Source organism: Acinonyx jubatus, chromosome A1, assembly GCF_027475565.1.
Source record: "Acinonyx jubatus isolate Ajub_Pintada_27869175 chromosome A1, VMU_Ajub_asm_v1.0, whole genome shotgun sequence".
Taxonomy (NCBI): Eukaryota; Metazoa; Chordata; class Mammalia; order Carnivora; family Felidae; genus Acinonyx; species Acinonyx jubatus.
This window is the reverse complement of record NC_069380.1, coordinates 8,453,481-8,480,479: the sequence shown is the minus strand read 5'-3', so window position 1 is coordinate 8,480,479 and position 26,999 is coordinate 8,453,481. Positions and strand designations below refer to the sequence as shown.

At 41.9% G+C, this 26,999-nt stretch overlaps 1 protein-coding gene and 1 long non-coding RNA gene across 3 annotated transcripts in view; one reads left to right on the top strand and one right to left on the bottom strand.

Moving 5' to 3' along the window:
• The window catches only part of MTUS2 (microtubule associated scaffold protein 2), a 563,429-nt gene that overhangs the window by 303,505 nt on the left and 232,925 nt on the right, over positions 1-26,999 (bottom strand). Inside the window, exon 4 of one of the 2 annotated variants that reach the window (XM_027064621.2) lies at positions 12,319-12,516. In XM_027064621.2, coding sequence (XP_026920422.2) covers positions 12,319-12,516 — 198 coding nt within the window. The remainder of the gene's footprint in view (positions 1-12,318; positions 12,517-26,999) is intronic. The other variant, XM_053212281.1, reaches the window with a different exon arrangement.
• Positions 12,326-26,999, top strand: part of LOC113600878 (uncharacterized) — a 66,649-nt gene continuing 51,975 nt past the window's right edge. Inside the window, exons 1-2 of the long non-coding RNA XR_003421977.2 lie at positions 12,326-12,435; positions 14,336-14,389. This is a non-coding gene — a long non-coding RNA (uncharacterized LOC113600878). The remainder of the gene's footprint in view (positions 12,436-14,335; positions 14,390-26,999) is intronic.

Sequence of the window (26,999 nt, the reverse complement as noted above, 5' to 3'; positions counted from 1 at the left end):
GTGGTTATTTAAAGTCATTAAAATTAAATACAATTTAGAAGTCAGCTCTTCGGTTACACTAGCCATATTACAACGGCTCAGGAGCACAGACATTGAACATTCCATCATCACAAAAAAGTTCTACTGGACGGCCATGTTCTAGGGACACATGAGGATTCTATTACAAACCTACAAATAAGAAAATGCTTTTCTTGCCAACAATAATTAGGATTTTTAATTTTAGAAAAAAAGATGTTACCCTTTTTCATCACAGTAGTGAATTTTGTCTCCGGTTCCTGAGCCAACTGGACACCTACGCCATAAAACGAGTGATTTCCAATTGTCATCCGTGGAATCTCTTAGGGTTGGTACAGCAAGACTGGACAGGGAAGGGGAAAGGCACAGATGGTTTGAGGCTCCCTGCAACCCTTTTCAACCAGCACCTCTGTTTCCAGGGAGTTGTATTTGTTTGTTTGTTTGTTTTTAAATATTGATTTATTTTCAGAGAGTGAGGACACCTGCGTGCACACACGCACGAGCGGGAGAGGTGCAGGGAGGGAGAGAGAGGATCCCAAACAGGCCCCGCACCCAGCACGGAGCCCAGTGCAGGGCTTGATCCCGCGACCATCAGCACACGACCTGAGCTGAAACCGAGAGGTGGACGTTCAACCGACTGAGCCACCCAGCTGCCCTCAAGGAATTGCATTTAAGTATTAGTTTACGACTCAAAGAAAGCTCCCGAGAAACAGTATACGCTCAGTCTGGAATTCGAGCTGCTCTAACTTTCGGTATAACACGGACGAGGCGCTGGAGAGAAGCGTGATCCACCGTATCCCTGGAGATAGGCCTAACCATTATACGCCTTTCTGCTTTATGAAACCCAATTCCATCGTGTTTAATCTTGTAAAAACCCTTTTTAATTACCTCAGACAAATCAAGCCACCTAATGTGAATTCCCTGGAGTTCTTTCCTCCTGCCCAGTACTTCTCTGTACTCATCCTTTACCCCTTTCTTTCTCTCTTTTCCACTTGTGTTTGATGTCATTCTTTCCCGCTTCTTCCAGGAAGCGCTCCATCTATCACCCCACTTATTTTTATCTTCAATGGCTTCTTCATCACTGGATCCTCCCTCTTGGATCATAAACATTCTTATCTGTGTTTTTAAAAAAGCGGGGGAGGGGGCGCCTGGGTGGCTCAGTCAGTGGAGCATCCGACTTTGGCTCGGGTCATGATCTCGCAGTCTGTGAGTTCGAGCCCCACATCGGGCTCTGTGCTGATGGCTCAGAGCCTGGAGCCTGCCTCCGATTCTGTGTCTCCCTCTCTCTCTGCCCCTCCCCTGCTCACACTCTGTCTCTCTCTGTCTCAAAAATAAATAAAAAAACATTAAAAAAATGGAAATAAAAATAAAAATAAAAAAGCGGGGGAGGTATGAAACCAAATACAAAACAACTTTCTCTGTTCCTCTACTGAGTCCTTTCTTTTAAAAAAAAAAGTGTATGTATTTATTTGGAGAGAGAGAGAGAGACAATGTGAGTGGGGGAGGGACAGAGAGAGAGGGAGAGATAGAATCCCAAGCAGGCTCCCCACTGTCAGTGCAGAGCCCGAGACACGGGGCTCGAACTCACCAATCGTGAGATCATGACCCGAGCAGAAATTAAGAGTCAGACGCTTAACTGACGGAGCCATCCAGGTACCCCCGAGTCCCTTCTTTTTCCTCCACTAAGCATCCTAACATTCACCTCTTTCCTCCATTCTCACCTGCCTTACCCCCTGATAACCTGATTCCTGCCTTCATACATCTTGTTCAAACTAACATCGAAGCTCCCGGTGAGCTCCTAATCATTAAGTCTGCATTTCCATTCTTCCTCGTATTGAGATGTCCCCCTCTGCAGCACACAGACTGCATTGACTGACCAGGCACTTTCGGTGAATTCTCTCCTCCCTGGCCTCTCCTGATGTTCCTCCCTCCTCGCTAACCACGCCTTCTCTGGTTGTGCTCCCTGCTCCTGATCCAGAGACAGGCCCTGCTCGTGTCACATCCCTCCTCCCATCTTGTCCTACTTGCGCTCACAAGTGAGGTCGGTCAAGGCTCCTCCCCTTAATGTCATAATGTCAGCCCAGTATGTATATAAATCTGCCGGATGAGTTTCTGTGAATGCTTTTCTGGGACTTTGACATGACTCGAGACCCTCAGATTCCGGTCCTGAGCCCACAATTCTGAGAGTGGTACCCTCATCCCCCCCTTCCAGGCACTCCACCCTCGCAGGTGCTCTTGACCTGTCAGCTCTGACTTGTTCAGATTTGGCCCTTTCTTTCCCTCCCTACTGCTGACCCCTTACTTCAGGCTCCCACTAAGCCTCTCCTCCCAGCTCCTGCCTGTGATGGGAGCCAAAGAACCCATGGACTTCATGAAATGTATTGTTTCTCACTGAAAGTGGAAGATATTATCAATCTGTGGCCCCTGTCCACTGCCTTAAGGAAGATATTGCAAGGATCTTTATGAACCTTCCCAGCAGACGGCCCCGTGCGTGTTATGGCAATGCAAGAAAGCATGTACTGTTGGCAAAGTTCCTGTAAGAAGTCAAGATGATTCTAGAAGTTAGGCTCGGTTGCTTTTTACTACTTCTCTGTCATCGTCCCCAGTGGTGTTAGTGTCGTGATGGAAGGTCACCCCTGACCTGTCATTTCTGCTACAGCTGAAAGCAATAAAAGGCATGAAAACACCCTCCCCCACACTTCCCATCTCTCGTAGCCCAATAATCTGAGATGTGTGGCATCAGGCAGAGTGCAGGGGTGCGAGCGGGACTTCCAAGAACCTCACAGCCCTACATTTTACAGACAAAAAGCGGGGCAGCAAAACCTCCGAGCTGCTGTTTGTTAGTGTTCTGAAATTTCGATCTCCCATGGCAGGGTAAAAATAACAGAAGTAAGGTCTGGCCAGAAGGAAAGCAACTCTCATTGTGGCAGAGCTGAGGTCGCTCATCCCCGGTCTCCCCTGTCCAAATGACTTGGCTCACAATTATCATAGTGATGGTTCTCAAATACACTTTTTTTTTTTTAACGTTTATTTGTTTTCTTGAGACAGAGAGAAACAGAGCATGAACGGGGGGAGGGTCAGAGAGACAGGGAGACACGGAATCTGAAACAGGCTCCAGGCTCGGAGCTGTCAGCACGGAGCCTGACGCAGGGCTCAAACTCATGGACCGTGAGATCATGACCTGAGCCGAAGTCGGACACTTAACCGACTGAGCCACCCAGGCGCCCCCCAATACACTTCTGATTATTCACCACTTCAGAATCATAAATGGCTGCATAATTTTAACAGAAGAAAGCCACAGGATCCTAGCTCCTGAGAGCCAAAAGTGGGCAATTTATTTAATTCGATCTCTTCCAAGTTTATAACAAAAATTGAAGTCCAGTGAGGTTAACTGACCTTCCTCAGAATTGTCCTATTACTGTAAATGCTGATTTTGATGCATATCTTGCACACAAGTATGGCGTATTTCTTATCTTGACCCCTTCCCACAGTCCAAGGATCCTTTCTTCATTAAATATCTTGAATAAGCTAGAACACACTTCGACTATGGCACTTAGAAACCTCTTGAGGGACAATATGATTTCCAACAGTTCTGTCCACATAGCTGAGTCTAGGTGGATAAATTAGATGTTACTTAAGCAATAAAGAAAATGTTTTCACTTACAGGCAATGCTGCATAGTACTCAGAAGAACCATGTTCTCCTTTGTAAATGAGCGTGAAGGAAGCAAAGAAAGAAGAAAAAAGAACTGAGTGGGAAGAATCTGGAAAATTAACAGCAAGAGTCAGTGAAAACGATTCTATTTTTTCCTTATAAAGAATACTTTAAATTACATAATTACAGATTCCAGGGAAATAGGTATTTAAATCCATCAGTGACATGTGTTTGACTTCCTCATTTCCAGAGAAAATCAGAAGCTTATTTTGGTTTTTGTTCTCACTCTTCTCTTTTCCCCGCCCACCTAAATCGGATTGAGATATTTGACAAAGTAAGACCCTAGTACAATGGAAATTAGACTCTAGCAAAACGAGAGGCTGCGTGAAGCTCTTTATACACTACAAAATCGAATGTTCCCACTTTTTCCTACAGACATTAGAAAGGCACAGAAATAAAATCAGATCCAACTCCCAGTTTCTATTTTGAGCAGAGGTTTTAAATGCCATCGGCTTAGATTAATGTGCTATGGATTAGTCACCTTGCATAAATATGTTTCATTTAAAGGAAACCCAAATGAATGTGTTTCCTTAAAATGATAACATGCTAAGGGCATGGCAGAACCCTTTTAGATAAAGAAAACAAGACTTTCCTTGCCTGTATTTTATGAATTTCCAAACAGCGTGAAGCTTAAAGCCCAAAAGAGATACCCATGAAAAGCTACCGATCGACTTCTAGAACTGCCACCTTTAATGTTGCATAAATGATAAATGTTTCATCTTAATGTTCAGAGAGGTATTCACCGTACATGACAGAGGGGATTACAAAAATTTAGAAATGAAATAGACATCATCTCCCTGACTTATATGTTATCATTACCACTTTCCAGACACATTACCACCAGACACAGTTAATCCATCAGGGCCATTTTTCCAAATGAGCTTTTAAATCCTTCTCAACATAGAACTTTATGCACACGGCCAATGAATGGAAATGGTCATTGAGCCATTATCATTATTAATATGCAAGGCCCGTTTCTGAGCACTTTGCCTTTCATCCATTCCATTTAATATTCCCAATCCTATGGTGGTTTTTTACACTTATTTCTATTTATTCTTATTTTACAATGGGAAAACAGAGGCCCTGGGAGATTAAGTAACTTGCCCCAAGTCACGGAGCTAGTGAATGGTGGAGACGGGACACAAACCCAAGCAGCCTACTTCCTTCACCACTATGCTATCTGGTGTCTTCAGAAATGAAAGCCAATGCAGGGGGGAGATGAGATTTTAACCTTCTTTTATGGAAAAAAAGTAAATAGTGCAAAAAAGTAAAGTAAATAGTGCAATAAGTCTTCATAGTTCCATCATCCCGCTTCAAGGAATATGAACAATTTACCTATCTTTTTTTATCTTTTTTCGGAGGTTTTTTTTTTTTTTTTTGCCAGATTATTTCATAGCAAAGCCAGAACACTGTCATAACCTAAAATGTGGAATAATGAGATCTGAAGATACAATGCAGTGGTGCTGAGACAGGCGGGGGGGGGGGGGGGCAGGGGAGGGGATAAAGGGTGTGAGGGCTTTCCTTACCCTTACCCCCAACTCAGGAGGGTTAGGTGTTCCCCCTTTTATATGCCTCCTCCCCACCCACCACCCACCCACCAAACGCTATGCAGTCTTCAGCCATGGCCACACTCTCAGTTCCCTACGTGGATTTATTTTCACACTCCTGTCTCTCCGCTGGATTCTAACTTTGCTAGAATAAGATCATGGTGTCTCAGTCACAAGAGCTGCAGTGCTGAGCTCTGGGCTTATCCCACAACAGACGCTGAAAGAGAGCTGGTTTGGGGAAGGGAAAGTAGACAATCTGACAGTCACAAAACCAGACAGCCAAGAAAAATGGGGCAGCTCAACTAGACATGATAAAAATATTATCCCCGAAATTTCAGTTTACGTTTCTTACAACGAAAAATGGTCAACTTTTTAAAAAACAAAATGGGATACATTCACGCTCTAATCCCATCTCCAGGTGGACCTGATAATTATTTGAGTGTTTTGAAAAGGAAGTACAAAGATGTCAATAAGGCTTAATCTCAAATAGGCAAGAGCTTCTCTGAAATCTGACCTCACAGGTCCCTTTCAGCTCCTTTCTCCATGAATAAAAAATGACTCCCTCCTTGCCAATGGAACATGAAATAGATTAATGACTGTTTTAGTAGGAGTTATTAATAATACTTCTTGGCAACTCTGAACTTATTTTGAATTAATGTCAGATAGAGAAAATCAAAAGTGTTATTTATGTAAATGTATTTTATGGTATTCATGAGCATAAATGCTGAAGTTAACATTACAAAAAGCTTTCCTATTAACCCTTAGTTTCATTGATTAATCTTCCAAAAAGGTTAGTGATTTTCCAGTTTAGAATATTATCTCCAGAACCCAAATCCTATTTGATAATTAAAAAAACATCTACTGACTTAAGTACTTAAATAAAAAATAAACTCTAAAACGTAATGAAAATATCTAACCTCTCCAATTAAGATATTTAATTTTGAAGACTCTTAAATTCTCCCGTGAAAAGCCTCAATGGTAGGGTTTTATGCCAATTCTTTTAAAGTGGCTAATTATATGCAAGGAGATATATAGGTTATTAGAGATCTATGAAACTATTAAGTCAGTCTACATGATGATTTATCTGTGACTATAATTATACTTTAAATGACCTATTATCTTTTCTACTCTTTGAGTTGTACAGATTATCCATAAGTACACCACAGTCCATAGAAGTAACATTTTAGAGATTCCAGAAAACTATGAAACCCACACTGATGAAGAACTTCGCCAACTATCAAAACCCATGAAAGTCTTAATGAAGTGAAAATAAGTTCCCGGTACAAGATACTTCTGAAAGCTGCTCAGGTTCCTCTAAGGGATCTCTCTTGCTCCATACTCTTACATAAGAGAAAATGATAGAGAATTCCCACTGGGAAAGAATTTCTCTTGACACTGTACTGTTGTCAAGGCCATGTTAGGTATAACATGAAGGATACTAAAATTATCAAAAGACCTAGCTGCTATCCTCAGGGAGCTGACAATCCGTAGGGGAGACAGGGCATAGAAACAAGTAAGTACCACGAGCCGGTGTGTGATAATCCACAGAAGTCATCCAAGCAAGGGGCCATAGGAGTTCTCAGGAGAAAAGATGGTTTCTGGTTCACAGGTGAAGGAAGATTTTGGAGAGGAAGTGGTATTTGAATTACGCCTGAAAAACTTACAGAGAAATTTGGTTGGGAGTAGGGGCAGAGCATTACGCGGATGAATGGTTTACACCAACACCACAAAGGAAAGCACGAAGCCCTCAGAGAAAAAAGTGAACGATTCTGGTTGGCCAGTTGAGGGTGCACACGAGGGGATGGTGTGTGGGATCTGCCAGAGCAGATCATGGAGGACCTAGAACGTCCAGCAAGGAACTGTAGCAAGCGCAGGGGCACCATGCAGCAATCATAACAGGGGGAAAGGGAAAATGATCTAGGACCACATGCGCTAAGGATTACAGAGTGACGACGCAGTGGGAATGGCTTAGGTGAGAGGTGCTACAGATTTAAAGTAAGGTAAGCAGACGAAAGAGGATGGAGTACATGAGAGAGTGAGAATGGACCAGATGTGATCACGGAATAGAGAGGACGACAAAAAGAAGGTGAGAGGAAATGCTGATCCCGAAATTTCCAGCCTCAGTAGCCAGATCGTAGGTATCATTAACAGAGTGACCGTGAGAGAAGGTACCGGTCTGGAAACGATAATAAAAGATTCATTTGGGGGAAATGTTCAGTTTGAGGCAATTTGGGTCGGCCTGTTGGAGGTGGTCGGCGTCATGTGAAATGTGGGTCAGTGGTTCTAGAGAGAGGTTGAGGCGGCAGATCGGAGTCGGCAGAGTGTTCAAAGGGCTAAGAGCTGATAGTATGGATAAGATGAACACAGGGAAGCCTAAAGAATTGAAAGAGGGGTGCCTGGGTGGCTCGGTCAGTCAAGTGTCCAACTCTTGATTCCAGCTCAGGTCATGGTCTCACAGTTTGTGAGTCTGAGCCCTGCATCGGGCTCTGTGCTGACGGTGCGAAGCCTGCTTGGGATTTTCTCTCTCCTTCCCTCTCTCTCTGCTCCTCCCCTGCTCTCTCTTGCTCTCTCATAAATAAATAAACTTAAAAAAAAAAAAAGAATTGGAAGAGATGCCTCGTGAGAACAACTTTGGGGAGCTCAAGCACATAAGGCCTCGGGGTACGGAACACAGATGACTCTATGAGGAACTGGCAGGCACATGAGGGGATGTGCCATATAGCAACCCCTCAAATTCAGGGGGTTTTCTGGATGCACAATAGCTCTCCTACAAAAGATCTCCCAGAGCCCGTCTCCGCCTCTCAAAATACAACCCCTCTGAGAAACTCCCCGATCACCCCAATCAGAAATTAACCCTCCAAGCCAGTTGTTCCAAGCCAGGAACAATTACCCAACTTTGTATCATTTTCAAGGCTGTAGGCACATATACGCTTGTGTCGTGATCATTTATACAATGTCAGCCTCTCCGTCCACCTCGCCAGCTGTATTCCTACTTCCCCAAACGCTACTACCTCTCTGCACCAGGGAAAGAAACAAGAAGAAAGCCCTCATTTTTCTTTTTTTACTTTTTAAGTTCTTTGTCTCGTGAGTTCTGGTCTTCGCTCACCCCATGGAGAACACATGGCAGATTCGAATGGAGAAGAAGTGGGAGGGAAACCATAAGGGACCACTGCAAATACCACCATCTACATCATATTCTTTTTAGATAGAGATTTTCTTATTTCTTGAGCACTCAACACGTTAGGTGCTACTCAGAATGCACAATGAGATAAGATCCTCTATAGAAATTATTCTATCTTTCGGTGATATGAACTATTTTCATTAATGATTAATTCATGAAATCCTCAAGTTTCCCTACTCCCCTCCATACCCTCCAGAAGTTTAACTTTAAATTGTACCTATCCACTGGGAAAATCAAGTCTACAGCTAGCTGCTGATAAACCTGACAACTAGATACAGTTTAGGCTCTAATACATTACCAGCACTAAATTCCACAGTAATTTTTCTTCTCTAAGTTGGAGATTTTTTTTTGGTTTGGTCTCTGAAAACTATTAAAAAAAAATTATGAGCTACACACTGGGTCAGACCTGCTCAAATATATGATTTAAAGTTTAAGCTTAAGTTAGGGAATTACTTTGTCTCTCTTCAGTTTAAATCTTTAAAAAAGCTGTGAGTTGCTAACTAGGGTAATTTGGTACTTTATTTGAGGTTCTAAAGGTACCAGCCTCACAATCTTCACGTGATGAACCTATAAAGGAGTGAAGGGGGCTGGGAGGGCTGTCACCTGCAATACAATGAATGTCAAGGTTCTGTACCAGTCCACAGGAACTGAGTGACTAGTTGGCAATTACAGGGAGGCAGCCTGAACCCACACAGAGCACTGCCTCGTGACGAGAGCTATCCCGTCTCAAAGGCAGCTTCTTCACAAGATGGAATGTTCTCAATCATTCAGTGTTTACACAGGGGCTGGCTGACAACCCAGGAAGTGGGGGAAAGGTGAGTTCAGTCTACAGGGTCCCTCCAGGCCACTCTGACTCTAACTTGCTTCACGAACAGGAAGAAAAGACTTTAAATCAGGAGTGGTTCTTCACCTTATGTGGCAACTTTAAGGACTACACAGAAGAAGAACACTGGCCCAGGAGCCAGAATGAGTCACTTTGATCTCAGTTTGCTAGCTTTAAAATGAGGGGGCGGACTGGGTCCCAAGATACCCTGATTTTAGGGTCTCTTCAAAGGGCTTCATAATAGAAGTAATATGATCTAAGTACATACAGGCATAATTCATTTCTCTGTGTCTGCTCCATTTGTCAAAACCTTGTGGAAAAGGTAAAAAGACACAGAAGGGCCCTTGACTTAGTGCCCAGTGGGCCTGAAGATACGGTAGAGAACCAGAGTCCAGGATGGAGAGTAGATTCCACACCCAACAGCCGAGACCCAGGTCCAGGGGAGTCCAGGGGTCTCTCCTCTCCACTCTCATTGTCACCTGCCCCTCAGGACCCTTTAGAAAAGCCGCAGGGAGAGCGAGCTGTAGCTAAGCCAAAGTCATCCAGGAAACACTAAGTTCATAATGAATCACTGAAAAGTGTCCTAAATATAGCATGCTTCGGTCATCGTGGACACTGTTCGGACTGTTTATAGGCACATGAGTATCTAAAAATATGAGCTGCGCACTTTCAAACAGTTCCTTATTAGAGTCATGTTTCAGATTTTGAGACATCTACTGTGCCATAATATAATTCCTAATTACTATGGTATTCCTAAACGCAATTCTACGTGAATGTACTGTTTGAAGAAAGACCAATGTTCCAAGAAGGAAAAAGGAACCAGCTCTGATATGCTAGCTGTTTCCATGAGCTAAACCAACAAAGCTTTGCTCCTGTGGTTTGATCTAAGGACTTTTGGCTCTTTTGAGTGCCTCATATTTTACTTAATCCTTGTCATCAAAGCATCATCCCTCCACTAAAGAACAGACACAAAATTTTTGACATTACATCTAATAACAAGTATTAGCAGGTGGTTAATGGCACTCAGATATCAATTCAAACAAGTGAGAAATTTTTCTGTGGTTTATTGGTGAAGTATAAATGTTACACATGGTTAGGTGGCAAATCAATTCTAATGCTGCTTTTTTAAAAACTGGAAAAGAATTCTAAATGCATATCTATTATGTATTAATAACTCATGCATTACGTATTAATAATTATGTATTAATAATTAATTTGTTATTTTACTATGAAGTCTTTAAAGTAGGAGTTATTTTCCTTGGCACATAATGGCTCTTGCCTCCCCGGGTGCTCAGCGTGTCCCTCTCAGGCATCCTTTCAAGCAGATGTGAGAAGAAATGCCATAAGCACACCTGGAATTATTCTGTCCACACCTATCAGCTCTCCTTTAGCAAAAACTGCTACCATGGGAACGAAGCTCAATCATCCCGAGATGATTCTTATTTTTTAAAGAAACCAAGGCCTTAACTACTTCCTTGGAAAGATATGTACCAAAAAGTACTTTTTTTTTTTTTTTAACCACTCATGCTGCTTCCTCTAAAAGAGAAACATGCCACCAGGGATTTTACGACTAAAAAAGATGACAAATAGTTGCTCCTATCCTTAAAAATCTTCAGGTTGTCAATACGCACACACATGGAAAAATAGGAGTTACACATTTGCAAAGAGCTCTTTCAGATTTTGAGAATCTGATGTAATCCCTAATGACAAGTGTATTCCTGTGTGAAAGCAGTTCTGAGATGCAGCACCTTTAGGAAACCAAGTGAGCAAAAAAACCTCTCAGAAACTGCTTACAAACACACCAAGATAAAGGAAAAGGTAATGCATTATTTTTAGGAATAACTAGGTAGACCAAAATTTAGAACTTTGCAGGTATGAATGTGCCACGTGTCATCTCTGTGAACCCAAGAAAGGATAGAGAAAGAGCAAGCTCGGAGAAAAGAAATTTAGAAAATAATATAAATCAATCTTGTCCTCCACCTCTCCCCTCCCACATACCCCGTCTTGCCCTCTGTTTCTTCCTCTCACTACTCACTTCAGCACGATTCAACTACTGTAACCCTCCCGAACAGCACTCCACATGAAAACCTCTAAGACTTCCCTGGTCCTCTGGCCAGTTCTTGCTAACCAACGTCTGAGATGTCATGGTTTCAGATCCAATAACAATGACTTTGAAGTTGGCAGGCTGAGATGGATTTTGGTCATCAAAGGCTCAGGTCAGTGGGGCGGCCTCCAGATCTCCTTTAGAACGGTGGCTGTTTGTGACTTGCTCTGAGACTATTAATTCATACTTTAAAACACAGCTTCCAACATCAGTCTCGGGAGCCAGGCCTAGAGTAGCATCACTCAGCCAATGGGGACTTTTCTGGGCAGAGTTGAAGAAGCTCAGCTCTACTTTTCTATTTTTAACACTGTTTAGTTAACTTTGAGAAATCCAGCCAAGTGCTCCACCAAAATGAAGCCATGACAGGTAATCCCAGGTGACTAAAAGGATTCTCACCACTAATATCTAATACATAATATGCTTCATGATAGCACAACATGGGAACACCTGTGTTGGATTTTCTTTGACTTCTTAGATAGAATCCATGAGCAAAGGGCTCCTGGAATCAGTACCTGGTTAAGTCATTTTCTAGATTTAAGTCTTTTTCTGGCACTCTAATTCCTCATAATTGAAAAAAATGATAGTGCCAAACAGGCCTTTTTTCCTTCAGTAGATCATTTTCTAAAGTCCTAACAATGGTAGATTAAGGAAGTAAATAAAATATAATAATATAATATAATGTAATATAATATAATAATTAATATAATATAATATAATGTAATATAGTATAGTATAATATAATATAGTATAATATAATATAATATAATATAATATAATATAATATAATATAAAAGGAAGTCAAATCAACTCTTTCAAACACAAAGAAATGAAGCCGTTATACCCATACGCCCATTCACCTGCCCCGGTGTGGTCCTAGGGGCGTGTCCCACAGGGAACAACGCAGCCGGCCCCGCCCACCCGCCCCGCCCACTTACGGTTGGCCAGTCTGCTCTGCTCCGGCTGCGCGCTGTCCGCGGACTGGGTGCTGGAGACCGAGGACACGCTGGAGCTCCGCACGAAGCCAAACGCCGCCAGCTTGGCTGCTGGGAGACGTGAGTATCCAGGAGGACGAAGTCCAGATTTTGGTAGATTGGATTTTGCAGCATTTGAACCGGAGGCTTTCTTTAAATCTGCTATAACGAACCCAAACCAAACAAACAAACGAAAAAAATCAGTTGACAACGAGACAGAGGAATACACAGACTATGAACAGTAATCTAACTCTATCATAAACTGAACACAATTGATGTTGTACGGTGCGGTTCAGCATAGTCACAAATACATCTTTATGAGAAAAGCTCCTCGCTGTGGGCTGGGAGCTTCAGAGAACTTACACAGGAGGAGAGGCAGCAGGCAGATGAGAAAAGAATAGACAACTAGCCCTATTATATGGCCATAAATAAAGGTAGACAGTGCTTAGGACGCTGAATGGAATGAACTTGTACTGTTGCAAGCTACCCTAGAACTGTGAAAGTGACATACACCTTAAAGTCTGACATGCAATGGGTAAAGAGCCCTTGTGGTAGTCATCAGCAATTATAAACACTTGGTGAGAAATCATAGAAGCATGCACAAAAGAGTCGTTTGCTAGCATTCCGTTCATTGTAGGAATGAGGTGAGCATAAACTGGGGAACTGGCCAGATTGAAATCCAGTCTGTATGATTTACTGGCTGTGTAACCTTGGGCACTTGACCCAACACTTCAGAACCAATGGAAGGACTGGTGATGATAAAACTGGCCTCAAAGATATATTCCAAATATTACCGCTTGTAACAGAACTTGATAGATGCTCTAGTTGAAACTACTAGGCTTTTTAAATTCTTTTTCCACGATGGGTTTTTATGTTAAACTAAAATTCAAAAATTAAACTAAGCTTAAAATTAGTTCCCAAATATGTGCAAAGCCAGCTAATTTCGAAATAATAAAACATCATGTTATAAATCTACTATCTCAGCATGATGATGTCTGAATCAGGCTCCGTTCTAGCCGCTGCAATGATCATCTCCACGCCAAAAGAGCCTTTCAATACCGGATAGAACCAGAATGTTATCACACACAAATGCCTTTTAATAGTCCTTAAAAGGAAAAAGGGGCGGGGCGCCTGGGTGGCTCAGTCGGTTGAGCATCCAACTTCAGCTCACGTCATGATCTCGCGGTCCATGAGTTCGAGCCCCGCGTTGGGCCCTGTGCTGACAGCTCGGAGCCTGGAGCCTGTTTCAGATTCTATATCTCCTTCTCTCTCTCTTACCCTCCCCTGTTCATGCTCTGTCTCTCTCTGTCTCAAAAATAAACGTTAAAAGAAAAAAAAATTAAAAATAAATAAATAAATAAATAATAATAATAAAAAGGAAAAAGGGGCAAGTGTCCTAATAGTCTATATAAATTTCTAGTCAAGCCATTTAGGAACTTTCAGCTGCAGCCGTATTTACTGTGAGTGCTTATATGCAGACCGTTCAGCAGCGTTCCTCACTCTTTATTATCTACTAAAAGATTAACCAGGTTGCAAACTAATAATATAAGAAGCCATTTATTTTTTTTTTTTTAACGACATCTGAAAATCAATGAAGAATCTACATTAGAAACAGATCTATGTGTGGAAATCTTTAGAGAACCAACAGATGCCACGCTGGACCACTGGTGCCTCTTCCTCTACCGGGAGCTCTCCCTAAGAGGGAGTCTGTAGCCAGTTGCACATCCATGTGAAAACAGAATATGCACAACTCTGGTTTCTTGATTTCTGGGTCAGGAGGAGGAGGAGGAGGAAAAATTGGGTGAGTGCAGAGAGCTGGGGCTGCAGTATTCCCAATTCAGTTCTGTCCTAATGCTTGGGGGAAAAACGTTCAAATATGATGGGAAATCATCACTGCTTAATAAGTAATAATGGCCCTTCTGTATCAGCAATTAAATGCCATGTCAACGCCGCCAACTGTTCTCCTTTTGCGTACTTTTAGGTGATATCCCCAGAACAATGAAAGTATCCCCATATATCAGATACCACCTTCACAGTAAGTTTGCACCAACTCAATTTTGAACAGTGCCTGTAAAACAGTAAAAGAGTTGCTAAAAAATCAGATGCAATTTCAACAGTAAGTATACACTAAACCCACCACATTTGGATACTAGTTTTGGTTATATATAACCTCTTTCCCAGCCAAGTTAATCAATAACTGACCTAAGGTTACATCAAGTCACATGAGAAGAACGTGGACTAATTTTTTTCCCAAGAAAACAAACCCATATTTGGGAATGAAGGAAAGTTCAAAATTTCTAACAGAGAACCTTGGCACATAGTAAACATTCATTTAATATTTAAGAATGAAAACTTAGTTTATTAAATCATTATGTAAGCAATGAGGGCATGGAAAATGCTCAAGGAGGAATTTATTCTACCCTACCCTTACCCATATTCAATGATTGTTCGTGCCGTTGGAAGAAAGGTAGCGGCAGAACATGTAGAGAGAGGACTCAACAACGCAGGGACCCAAGTACACACGAAGTAAGGCTCTAAGTGACTTCCAGGCTTTCACTTTCCCTTAGTTCAGCTCTCCCTTCCAATAAAGGCACCTGGTGTGTGTGTGTGTGTGTGTGTGTGTGTGTGTGTGTGTGTGTGTGTGTGTGTGTAGGCTACTTGTGGGAGTATGTCTTGCCCCAACTCTCAGTATACATAATTTTTCTAAATCTTATATAATCTATACATCAAGCTACTATCCAACGGTCTCTCTTTCTACCAGATAAATCTCACAAATAGTTTACATACCTCTGGGGTTTGGAAAAGCAGGTCTTATTGTTCTTGAGAAACCACCCGTGTCTAGCACGGTGGTTTTGACGTTATTATTCAATCAAGTTTAGCTGAAGTTTGCAGTAGTCAAGCTTGCACACATTAATGCAGCCCGGTGTGTGAGCTGAATACCTGCGCTGGTCTCTCTGCATGAGAATTAGGCTGGGACGGGGCTCAAAACTCAGTCTTCTAAACAAGCACCTCAGCGATCCTCATTCAGTAATGCCTGGACCACACTTTGAAAAGGTCAACAGAAGATGACATGCCCACTTGCCCTATGAAAGGTGCTCTTGTGCATTACATTCAGCTGCTCTGAGTGAATGTGCCTTAGGTTAATCTTAGTTTCTCATAAAAGGAATTTAATTAGAAAAATGTGCACTCCTTACTATTTTTCAAGTGCAGCATGTCAGAGGAATACGTTTTTTTCAATTACTCAGTGTCCTTGGGCTATTTAAGAATATTGACAGAAATAACCTATCAAGGTGCATAATAAGCCCTCGGTAAACAAATGATAACAATAAATGTTAAATAAAACTGAGCACACATAAGAGAGACCTCTTCCACAATGGTGGCACAAGCTCCCTGGACACTTTCTCCAGTGAAACAACCATTATTAGTAAAAATTATTTTATTTTTTATTAAAAAAATGTTAATGTTTATTTTTTGAGAGACAGGGTGCGAGTGGGGGAGGGGCAGAGAGAGAGAGAGAGAGAGAGAGAGAGAGCGCGCCTGATGCGGGGGTCGAACCCGTGAATCATGAGATCATGACCTGAGCCAAAGTGGGATGCTTCACCGACTTAGCCACACAGGTGCCCCAGTAAAAATTATTTTTAAAAAACAACAATCACTTGCAGTTTCTAGAAATTGTTCCAAAGGCATACAGTGAATACAGAAACATTTACATATGAAAATCTACTAAATCCAGTAAAAATAGATTGGACGGCACTTGAGCCTAATGCACTCCTTTCCTCCTCTGCAACCCTGTCCATCTCAGCATGATGACAGCTCTCATGTGGGTGGCTGTGGCCAAGGCAACAGGTTTCCTCTCCCCCTGGCAAGAGGTACCATATCTCACTGGGAGAGGCAGGCTACCACCATTTCCCACCCTTATCCCTCCCCTAGGTCCATGTTGCAGAGGCTAAATTACATGCAAGCAAGAGGCTAAGAGGTCAGAGGACCCTTCACCCAGTCCCAAGTAAAAAGGCAGAGGCACTACCCCAGGCACAAGAGGCCAAAAATCACTGTTGTCCTGGCTCACTTGTAGGCTAGAGGTTCAATATCAGGAGACGTGAAGGGAGAAGACCAGAAGCTACTGCCCCCCCACCCCCCTCCTAGCACCCATTTGTAAATCAGGACTGCCACTCCTAGAGGGACAGACCACTGTCCCTACCACACCCCCCAGCAGTGTCTGACTGAGATGACTCTGAGATTTGACTCGGAGAATGACTAAGAGATTTGCCCAATGGTAGAGATTGGCCATAAGAATGAATATCACTGAAGCACTCTGCAATGCCCACATTAAAAAAGAATGATGGGGCTTCTATGCGGTTCAGTCAGTTGAGTGTCTGACTCTTGGTATCAGCTCAGGTCATGATCTCATGGTTTGTGAGGTTCTGCACTGTCAGCACAGAGCCTGCTTGGGATTCTCTCTCTCTCTCTCTCTCTCTCTCTCTCTCTCTCTCTCTCTCTCAAAATATATAAACTTTAAAAAAAAGAAGAAAGATGTCACAGCAACAAAGTAAATCTAAATGGACTAAATGGACTAAAAGTCCATCTAAAGACACTGAAAAAAGATAAGCAAACAAAGTCTGAGCAGAAGGAAGGAAATAATAAATACTAGAATGGTAATAAATATAACAAAATGGAAAAATAAAAGAGAAAGTCAACAAAATCAAAAGTTGGTTTTTAGAAAGATCAACAAAGTCGACAAACCTTTAATTACACTGACCAAGGAAAAAAGAGAGAAGACTCAATTTGTAAAATTAAGAATGAAAGAGGGGACATCACTGCTAATCTTGCAAAAATAAAAAGAATTATAAGGGAATATCATGAACAACTATATCTCAACAAATCAGACAACCTAGTGAAAGGAACAAATTCCAGAAAAACACAAAGGAAAAAAAAAATAGAAAATCTCAATCAACTTACAACAAAGAAATTGAATTAGTAATCCAAAAACTTCCCACAAAGAAAAGCCCAGCACAAATGTCTTTGAGAGAGAATTCTATCAAGCATTTAAATAAGAATTGACACCAGTTCTTCACAAATTATTCCAGAGAAACAGAAAGAGAGAGGGAGAGAGAGAGAGGACACTTCTACACTCATTCTATAGGCTAGCGTTACCTTGATAACCAAACCAGACAAAAACATCATGAGAAAAGAAAATAATTTCTTCCATATGCAAAATTCTCACCAAATCAATAGCAAACTAAAACCAGCTACATATAAAAAGTATTACACACCGTAACCAAGTGCGATTTATCCCAGGAATGGAAGATTGGGTTAACATGGAAATCAATGTATTGTACCACAGGAAGAAAAACGACATGGCCTTCTCAATAGATGCAGAAAAATCTCTTGACCAATAACAAGATCATCTCATGATAAAACACCTAACAAACCAGAAACAATAGAAAGATGTCCTCAACCTGATGAGTGGATGAAAACAAAATGCATAGCTAACACCATACTCATGGAAAAAGACTAAATGCTTCTTCCATAGATCAAGAACCAGGCCAAGATGTCTGCTCTCACCACTTCTACTCAATATTTTATGGAAGGTTCTAGCCAGGGCGATTGGGCAAGAAAATTAAAAGCCATTGTGTGATTGTAGATCACACAATCTTGTATGTAGAAAATCCTATGAAATTTCTAAAAACGATTAGAATAAACGAGTTCAATATATAAAAGTCAATTGTATTTCTTATATACTTGCAATAAATAATCCAAAAGTGAAATTAATAAAGTTTCACTTACAACATCAACTAGATAAAATATTTAGGACTGTCAGATTCCCCTTTTTTATGTTTAACTGCGAAGAGTTATCAGGTTTCAAAACCCACGCCCCTCTTATACTCCCCGCCCCCTTGCCCCCCACATCCGGGAAAGCTGATAGGAAAGCCCAGGGCTGCCCCCTGAGGCCGAAGAGTGAAACTACACAAGCCCCTGTCCACTTCCAAGGGCACTCTCCCCCCCCCCCCCCCCCCCCCCCCCCGCCCCAACCCCTGACAATAGGATAGGCTGAGCCAGGATCCTTCCCTCGCTCATTCAAGTCATTTTGCACCTGCGGCAGAGGCCAGCACTGCTCTCCCCAGACACCTCAATTAGTAAGTAAGAAACTCCCTCGTAAACTGCTTTGCATCTGGCATCGTCAGTCTTGACACCTAAACCAAATTTGGGGTGGGGTCCACCCTGTCTCTTCAGGGTGACCACAACAACAGGTGGCATGACCAGGATGCGGAGACGGTGACCACCATCACGGGGGGCCTTTCTTCATGGTTGGCTTGCAAGCTGGCTCTGCTGCCCAACAGAAAACATGCCCTTGGGGTTGCTGCTGGCTGGCTAGCTCGTGCTTTGAGGTATGCTGCTCTGTTCCGCGTTAGAGAGTCCTGCGGAGACTCTGTCAGGGACTAACCTGACCCAAGGGGGAAGTTACAATACTTACCTGGTTTTTTGGAGACAGGAATATGTGACTGGGGCGGGGTCCTTGGCATGGCCTTGGGTCATGTATCTTAGCCTGGACCTCTCTGCACGTCTTACAGCGGAGTCGTAACTGACGCCAGACTCACGGAAAAGACCACCTTGTGCTGCATACAGGTCCACTGGGTGATCACTCATGACAAAAGCAGTCATTAGGGGTAAAACACAAAAAAGAGAAAAAGCCATTATGTGAAGTGCTGAGGTCAGCACTCCTAACAGCAAATGGCTCAGCAGGACCCTTATATACCTCTGTTGCTGCTGCTGCTGCTGCTTATGCCTCTGTTGCAACAAAAATCCTGATTTCTCAGGGTTATAGAGAAAAATACCCATGGCATCTCTGCAGTATAGTGAAAGGGGTTAATTCGAATCCTCTTTAAGCCTGGGGTCCTTAAATCCTACAAAGTAACCCCAGCCATGGGGGAAGCCTCCAACCCTGATGATACTGATTTGAAGCTCTCTGGAGGAAATCTAGAAATAACAGGCGGAGAAGAGAGAATCCTTAGTAAAAACAAAGGGGAAAGAAAAGAATAGGGTGGTGGGGGAAGGAAGAAGAGAAGAAGTCCGGATTTGGCAGAATAAACAAAAAACGGAAACAGAGGGCTACAGCTGGACCCAAATGGAAATCCAAGATTTACTAAAAGAATTTATCCACCAAAAGATACAAGGGCACTGACTTTTGCACCTTGACAACATAGCTTCTGAATTAATCTTAACATCTCCTTAAATGTACCAACTGGCAAAACTTTGTGCCTCTAATCAATACTGGGGCTCAAACTACAGCTCTACCTGGGGATCTCATTAAATTTAAAAAATGTATCCCCTATAACATTTTATCATCTTAAGGGAATTACTGAACAAGAAATGAAGGAAACCCAGATAGGCTTCACCCTAACCGTAAGAATTATCATCTTGCCCAAATTCCCCAGCGTCAGAGCACCCATTGCCCTACGCTATCCCACAGCGGGCATGAACACTCTATGACTGATACGTTTGAAGAGAGGTAAGTTTTTGACCCATAAAAACTTGGCTTGACAAAATGGGACCCTGCAGGCCATCCCTACAGTTAAGGCAGTGATATGACTTGGTGTACATTAAAGCGAGGCCCGCAAGAATTGAAACCCTTCCTACAGGACCACTGCCGTTCATTTAACAAGCCAATCTGGCCCATTCTTGGCCCCTCAGTCACTGTTTTCCTTCACTTCCGAAGAGACACAGCACATCTTCATGCAGCGGCTACCCATGGGCTACCTCAACAGCCTAGCCACCACACAATCTCTGCAGGCTAGATCTCAACTGGATCCAACCTTTCTCTGGGAGCGTAGGTGCACACACATTACAGTGGTAACATCTCCCTTTGAGGACACTCATCTGACACACTCATTCAGAACATATAAATGCAAACAGGCTCACTGAAAAGGGATAGGCCACTGTCTTACACACAGCGCAAGGCCCTGCCACTTTAATTAAATTCCTAAAAATTATTTGGTAAACTGGGGGGGCACTCCATCCCTGAGACTGTCAAGAAACAGCTAGTGATGTTGTCAGCATCCAAAAAATTAAAAGAAGCCCAGGATCTTTTAGACTCTTTTGGGTTCGGGAGGCAAAATATTCTCTGTCTGCAAATTTTACTTAAGTACATTTATGCTGTTACTTGCAAACTGGCTCACCTTCTGTGGGATCCCCTCCAATAAAAGGCTCTAGAATCTGTTCAAAGAGCAATCGACACACACTTTCATTAGTGCCCTTGGAGATGCTCTCACTGTGGAGCTTTAGCAACCTCCTCTCATGCCTTCTAGAGTCCCTAGATGACCAATAATGGCTATAAGTTGCTCATGGGATTCTGTGTAAGAAACTGCCCTCGTCGGTCCTGCAAGACACCATATGAGAGTGGCACTTGCTAGGTACATACTGTCTCCCCTAAAAAGTAAAGCTCTCATCTGCCCTGAACATGTGGCCCTCCACACCAAGGTCCCCAATATGCCTTAGGTTATAGAAGTAGAAGCTCACAAACTCAGCAGAGGTAGCTTGGCCTTCTTGCTACAGGGTGGAACCAAACCTGGGTCCTATGGCATAGCCCACCCACAGAAGGGGGTGGCCTCCTTGTCCTTAGTCCCTTATCTGATGTCACAGTGTGAGAGGAGATCACTACTCCCCCAGACCCACTGGCTACCTGGGGAGCCCGCTGGGATCAACTGATGAACAGCAACGCGAAGTTTGTGTATTTTCCAGGTGGAAACATAACTGACACACACACGACTGAGCTTGTTAAGAGCTACTGCTTTTAATCCTTTAACCAAGATGTTCCTGAACAGGATACGACCCAATGGTCAGCACACTTAGACAAACCTCAGATAGTCTTCTAACACAGGATGCCCTGGTCAAAGTCAGTCCCATGTGAACATTTGTATACTCTTGAGCCATTGCCATTGGCCTGGGCTGTCTGGTCTAGCCAGTGGCAGCAACGGTTGCCCTTTTTAAGGTTAAAAAACCCTCTGAGAATCTTTCTGCACTACAGAGACCCAAAACATAAAATTAAGGTGACACGTGTTTCTGCACTTCCTACAGCCACAATACAAGCTCCCACTATGACAGTCCTTATCCACTTTTGGAGTTCTAAACATGACCAGTAGTAAACAAGGCAATCATTTTGTTTCTCAGAATACATAAAGCTGGGCTCTTGAACAAGGCATTCGATGGAACTTTCACCTTCCTTAATGGCCTCAGGCTGCAAGCCTCAGACGGCACTATACTGGCTTACTCAACAAGTTCAAATTCAACTAATCATAGTACATTTTAATCATCAAACATCAGGGCTCTCCCTCTCTCCCCATCTAAGAAAGCTCAGAAGCAAGCCTGGTGTTCTCCCCTCGGTGCCTATGACAAAGTCAAACCACACAAGCACCTGCCTGAGTACAGACCAGTCACCCTGCCTACTCCCTAACCACAAAAACTTCAAGGGAAGCTCCTTTCCTTGCTCTCTCCCAATCCATATGGACCTGCTTCGAAGGCCTGCTCTGCTCTCTCCAGAAACATGAAATATGTAGATAACCAAGCTTTTTACACACTCTTGAGGTATGTATGCGGCATCATCAATCCCCACTAGGGAAGAGAAGCAAATGAGGGCCTTCCATTTCATTGTCTAAGGTAGCTATGCAATCCCTTCATTGGCAAAGTTCCAATGACCGTTGACCCTTGAACGATGGAGGTTTGAACTGTGTGGAGCCACTTATACGTGTTTTCTAATAAACGCAGTACAGTACTGTAAAAGTATTTTCTCTTCCTTATGATTTTGTATAACATTTTTCTTGTCTCTAGCTTAACTTATCGTAGGAATACAGTATATACTATGTATAACACACAAAATATGTGTTAATCAGCTGTATGTTATCAATAAGGCTTCTCTGGTCAATAGTAAGACTTTGGGTTAACAGCTATCAGTAGTGAAATAGTTGGGGAGACAAAAGTCACACACAGATTTTCGACTGCACAGGGGGATTGGTGCTCTTAACCCCCACATTGTTCAAAGGTCAACTATATGGCAGAACCAAAGTAGAGGGTTTTTGGGTTTTGCTTTGTATTAATTTTACTTGCACCAAAGTGCTTGAAAAGTATGAAATACACTGCCTCTAGACTATAAAGCTATTTCATGAAAAGGCCACTCTGCAATATTTCATTTTGTTTTACTATAAATCCAAATTACCTGCCTACTTTCCTAATACTAAATGAGAATCTAAATAAATTTGGGGGTTCAGGTATATTTTCAAGGTGGCTACATCAGGAATAAATTTAATAAGCAAAGTGTAAAACATATTTTCTGAAAACTACAAAACATTATCAAAAGAAATTAGAGAATACACAAAAAAGTGGAAAGCATTCATGGATTAGAACACTCAATGTTGTTAACATGGCACCACTCCCCAAATTGATCTACAGATGTAGTGCAATCCCTATCAAAATCCTAGTTGGCTTCTTTTCAGAAACTGACAAGTTGATCCTAAAATTCAGATGGAAATTCAAAAAACACAGAATAGTCCAATTCTTGAGAACACAAACAAAAAGTCCCTGATCTTGAAAAACAAAAACAAAGTTAGAGGATTCACACTTCCCATTTTCAAAACTCAGTACAAAGCTAGAATAATCAAGACTGTGTGGTACTAGCATAAGGACAGACACAGCTTAAAAGAGAACTGAGTTCCCAGAAGTAAACTCAACATGTATGGTCAGCTGAATTTCGACAAAGCTGCCAAAACCATTCAATGGGGGGAAAGAAATGGTTTGTCGACAAAAGGTGCTGGGACAACTGGATATATATGTGTGTAAGAAGGATGTTAGACTACTACCTCTCGGCATATTAAAAACATTTCAAAAACGGATTAAAGACTTCAATGGAGATGCTAAAACTATAAAACTCTTAGAAGAAAACATAGCTATAAATCCTCATGATGCTAAAACTATAAAACTCATAGGAAAAAAAACATAGCTATAAATCCCCATGACCTCAGATCAGGCAATAATTTCTTATATGTGACACAACAATCATAAGCAACAAATGAAAAACCTGAATTTCATTCAAGGTGAAAGCTTTCAAAATTAAACCACCATGAGATGCCTCATGCCTGTTACAATGGCCACCACCAAAAAAGGTAAGAGATAAATGCTGGTGTGGAAGGGGAGAAAAAGGAACCCTTGTGCACTGCCCCTGGGCTTGGAAATTCGTACAACAATGGGAAACAGCACTGACAGCCTTCAAAAAATTAAAATAACCCAGCAATCCACTTCTAGGAATATATCCAAAGGCAAAGGACATAAAAAAGATATGTGCACCCCCATATTTATAGCAGCATTATTTACAATGGCCAAGACATGGAAACAAGGGTCTATCAATGGATGAATGGATAAAGAAGTTATTTTACACACACACACACACACACACACACACACACAAATATCATTCAGCCATTAAAAATAAGAAAAAAAGTGAAAGGCAAATACTGTATGATCTCAAATAGAGGATCTTAAAACAAAGAACAACAAAAAGCCCCAAAACAAACTCACAGAACAAAGAGATCAGACTTGTGGTTACCAGAGGCAGGAGGTTGGGAGAGGGGGAACTGGAGAGAGACGGTCAAAAGGTACAAGCTTTTAGTTATAAGATAAATAGGCACTAGAGGTGTAAAGTACAATGCGATGACTAAAGCTAACACCTGCTGCACAATATCCAGGAAAGTTGTCAAGAATAGATCCGAGAAGTTCTTATCACAAGGAGATGATATTTTCCCGTATTCTTCCTTCTTTTGTTTTGATTGTGCCCATATGGAAGATGGATGTTAGTTGAACCTCTTGTGGTAACCATTTCACAATATATGTAAATCAAACCATCATGCCATGAGCCTTTAACTTATGCAGTGATATATGTCAATTATTTCTCAGTAAAACGGAGAAAAAATGTGAAAAGCTTTTAGGTTGAAAAGACACTACCAAGAAAGTAGTGGGGGGAGGGGCCCCTGGGTGGGTCAGTAGTTAAGTGTCTGACTCTTGACTTCAGCTCAGGTCATGATCTCAACGTCCGTGATTTTGAGCCCCACTTTGGGCTCTGTACTGACAGTGCAGAGCCTGCTTGGGATTCTCTCTCTCTCTCTCTCTGTCCCTCTCCCACTTGTTTTCTATCTCTCTCTCAAAATAGATAGATAGATAGATAGATAGATAGATAGATAGATAGTAGTGGGGGGAAACAACCTAAGAATGGGAGAACACATTTGCAAAATATATATCTGATGGCTTTCAAGTAAACAAAATGTATGGATAACTATATAACTCAACAATGAAAAGAAAAATAAACAAATTTTAAAATGAGCCAGGATTTGAGCGGACATTTCTCCAAAGAAAATATACAGAGTGCCAATAAGCATATGGTAGGATGAATAATATCCTTAGGCATCAGGAAAATGCAAATCAAAACCTTAACGAGACACCACATCACGCCCGCTAGAATAACAATGACGAAACAGACAGACATTACCAAGTATTGGCAAGATACGGAGAGAATGGTACCTCATCCGCTGATGGTAGGAATGTAAAATGGTGCAGCCACTTTGGAAAACAATCCAGCAGTTCCTCAAAAGGTTAAACCCAGAGGTACCATATGACAGAACAATTCTACCTCTAGGTATATTCCCCAGAGAAATGAAAACATATGTCCATCCACACAAAAACTTGCACATGAATATTCATAGCGGCATGACACATAAGAGACAAAGGCAGAAAAATGCAAATATATATCGACTAATGAATAGATAACCGAAGCATGGAATGCCAGTGCCAATACACTGGAATATTTTTTTAGTCATTAAAAGGAATTAAGGACTGATACGTGCTACAATATGGATGAACCTTGAAAACATTAACACAAGTGAAAGAAGTTAGACACGAAAGACCACATATTGTATGATTCTACTATATGAAATGTCCACAACAGGAAGTTCTGTAGACATAGAAAGAAGTTTACTGGTTGCCAGGGGCTGGGGTTTGGGGAAATGAGCAGTGCCTGACAATGGGCACAGGGTTTCTTTCTTTTTGGGGTCATGTAAATATTCTAAAATTGATTGTGGGGGTGGGTGCACAATTCTGCGGGTGTGTGTGTGTGTGTGTGTGTGTGTGTGTGTGTATCCTTCTAAAGGGTGAATTCTATGTAGCATATGAATACAACTCAATAAAGCTGTTACATCAAAATAGAAGGTTTTCAAAAAGAACATATAATTCTTGCCTTTGGTTGAGCAATAGGCTTACACTAAGGCAGAGCAACGCTATCATTCTAATCTCTGTCAGCATCACCATTGTCAAAGGGCCTGTATCAGAGGGAATTTGGTCTATCATTGTGTGTCCTCCACAAAAAAAAAAACCTTCTGAGAGACAGGTGAATGACACACTTTGTACAGCAGATCAAAACCCTTCCAAATGGATTTAATGGTAATGGAGAAATTAATGAAAATAACTTCAAAATTAATAAACATCTATGGAAAAAATCCCCTCTGGGATCAAATATTCAAATCCCATGCACAGAAGCTGAAGTATACTCACTTATTTTTATTAAGGCTTTATATTCTTGCAAAATTTTGTCCAAAAAAACCCCATAAAAATAAATTTCTTTTTGAACAACAAAAGAGGTTTTGCTGCTACTGGAGGTTTCAATGATGTGTCGCTCTTTCAAAGTGATGCTATTTTTTCTCCTGAGACAGAAATCTCTTGAAGAGTGCAAATCTTCACATTTCAATGAAACTTGAAGAAGTAGGTTTGTTCTTGCCTGTTTCCTTTTTGTATTGATTGTCCTTTGAATATATATTTAAAATTTTTTTAACGTTTATTTATTTTTGAGACAGAGAGACACACAGCATGAACGGGGGAGGGGCAGAGAGAGAGGGAGGCACAGAATCGGAAGCAGGCTCCCGGCTCCGAGCCGTCAGCCCAGAGCCCGACGCGGGGCTCGAACTCGCGAACCGCGAGATCGTGACCTGGCTGAAGTCGGACGCTTGACCGACTGAGCCACCCAGGCGCCCCTGAATATATATTTAAATAAATATTTCTGCTCAAACTATCTCGATCAACTAGGACCAACTGTAGTGCTTTTAAGGTTCAGTACTATATTAGTAAAGGTCCATCCATCACTGTCCAACATTCTTGTCATCCAGGCAGTAAAACAGACTTTAAGAAAGGAAATGGATCTTAGCCAATCCAATCTCCATTCACGGACGCCCACCACTGGCAAGCACTTCACGAGGTACTGTGGGAAATTCACAAACGAAGAAAAAGCATCCCCAAGTAGGGCTTACAGCCTACCGAAGTAGAAAGGGGGAGAGCAAGGCCAGAACAGAGGCAGGACCTCGTGCTAGAGGAATAAAAGACCTAAAACGAAGGCAAAATCAAGTAGAGTGGTTCAGAGTTTTTATGCAAGGCCCATTTTTTTTCCTTGAAATTTTATGTTGGAGAGGTGGTTTTCTTCGTGGCATATTTATATGTACAAGGCAAGGTATTATTTGAAGCAATTTTTTTAGATCTTCCTAGAACTTCCTAGTTGCTCTGATAAAGTTTCTTCTTTCGCAGACATTCTGCAGAGAGGCAGTTTGCTTTTTCAAACCGCTGAG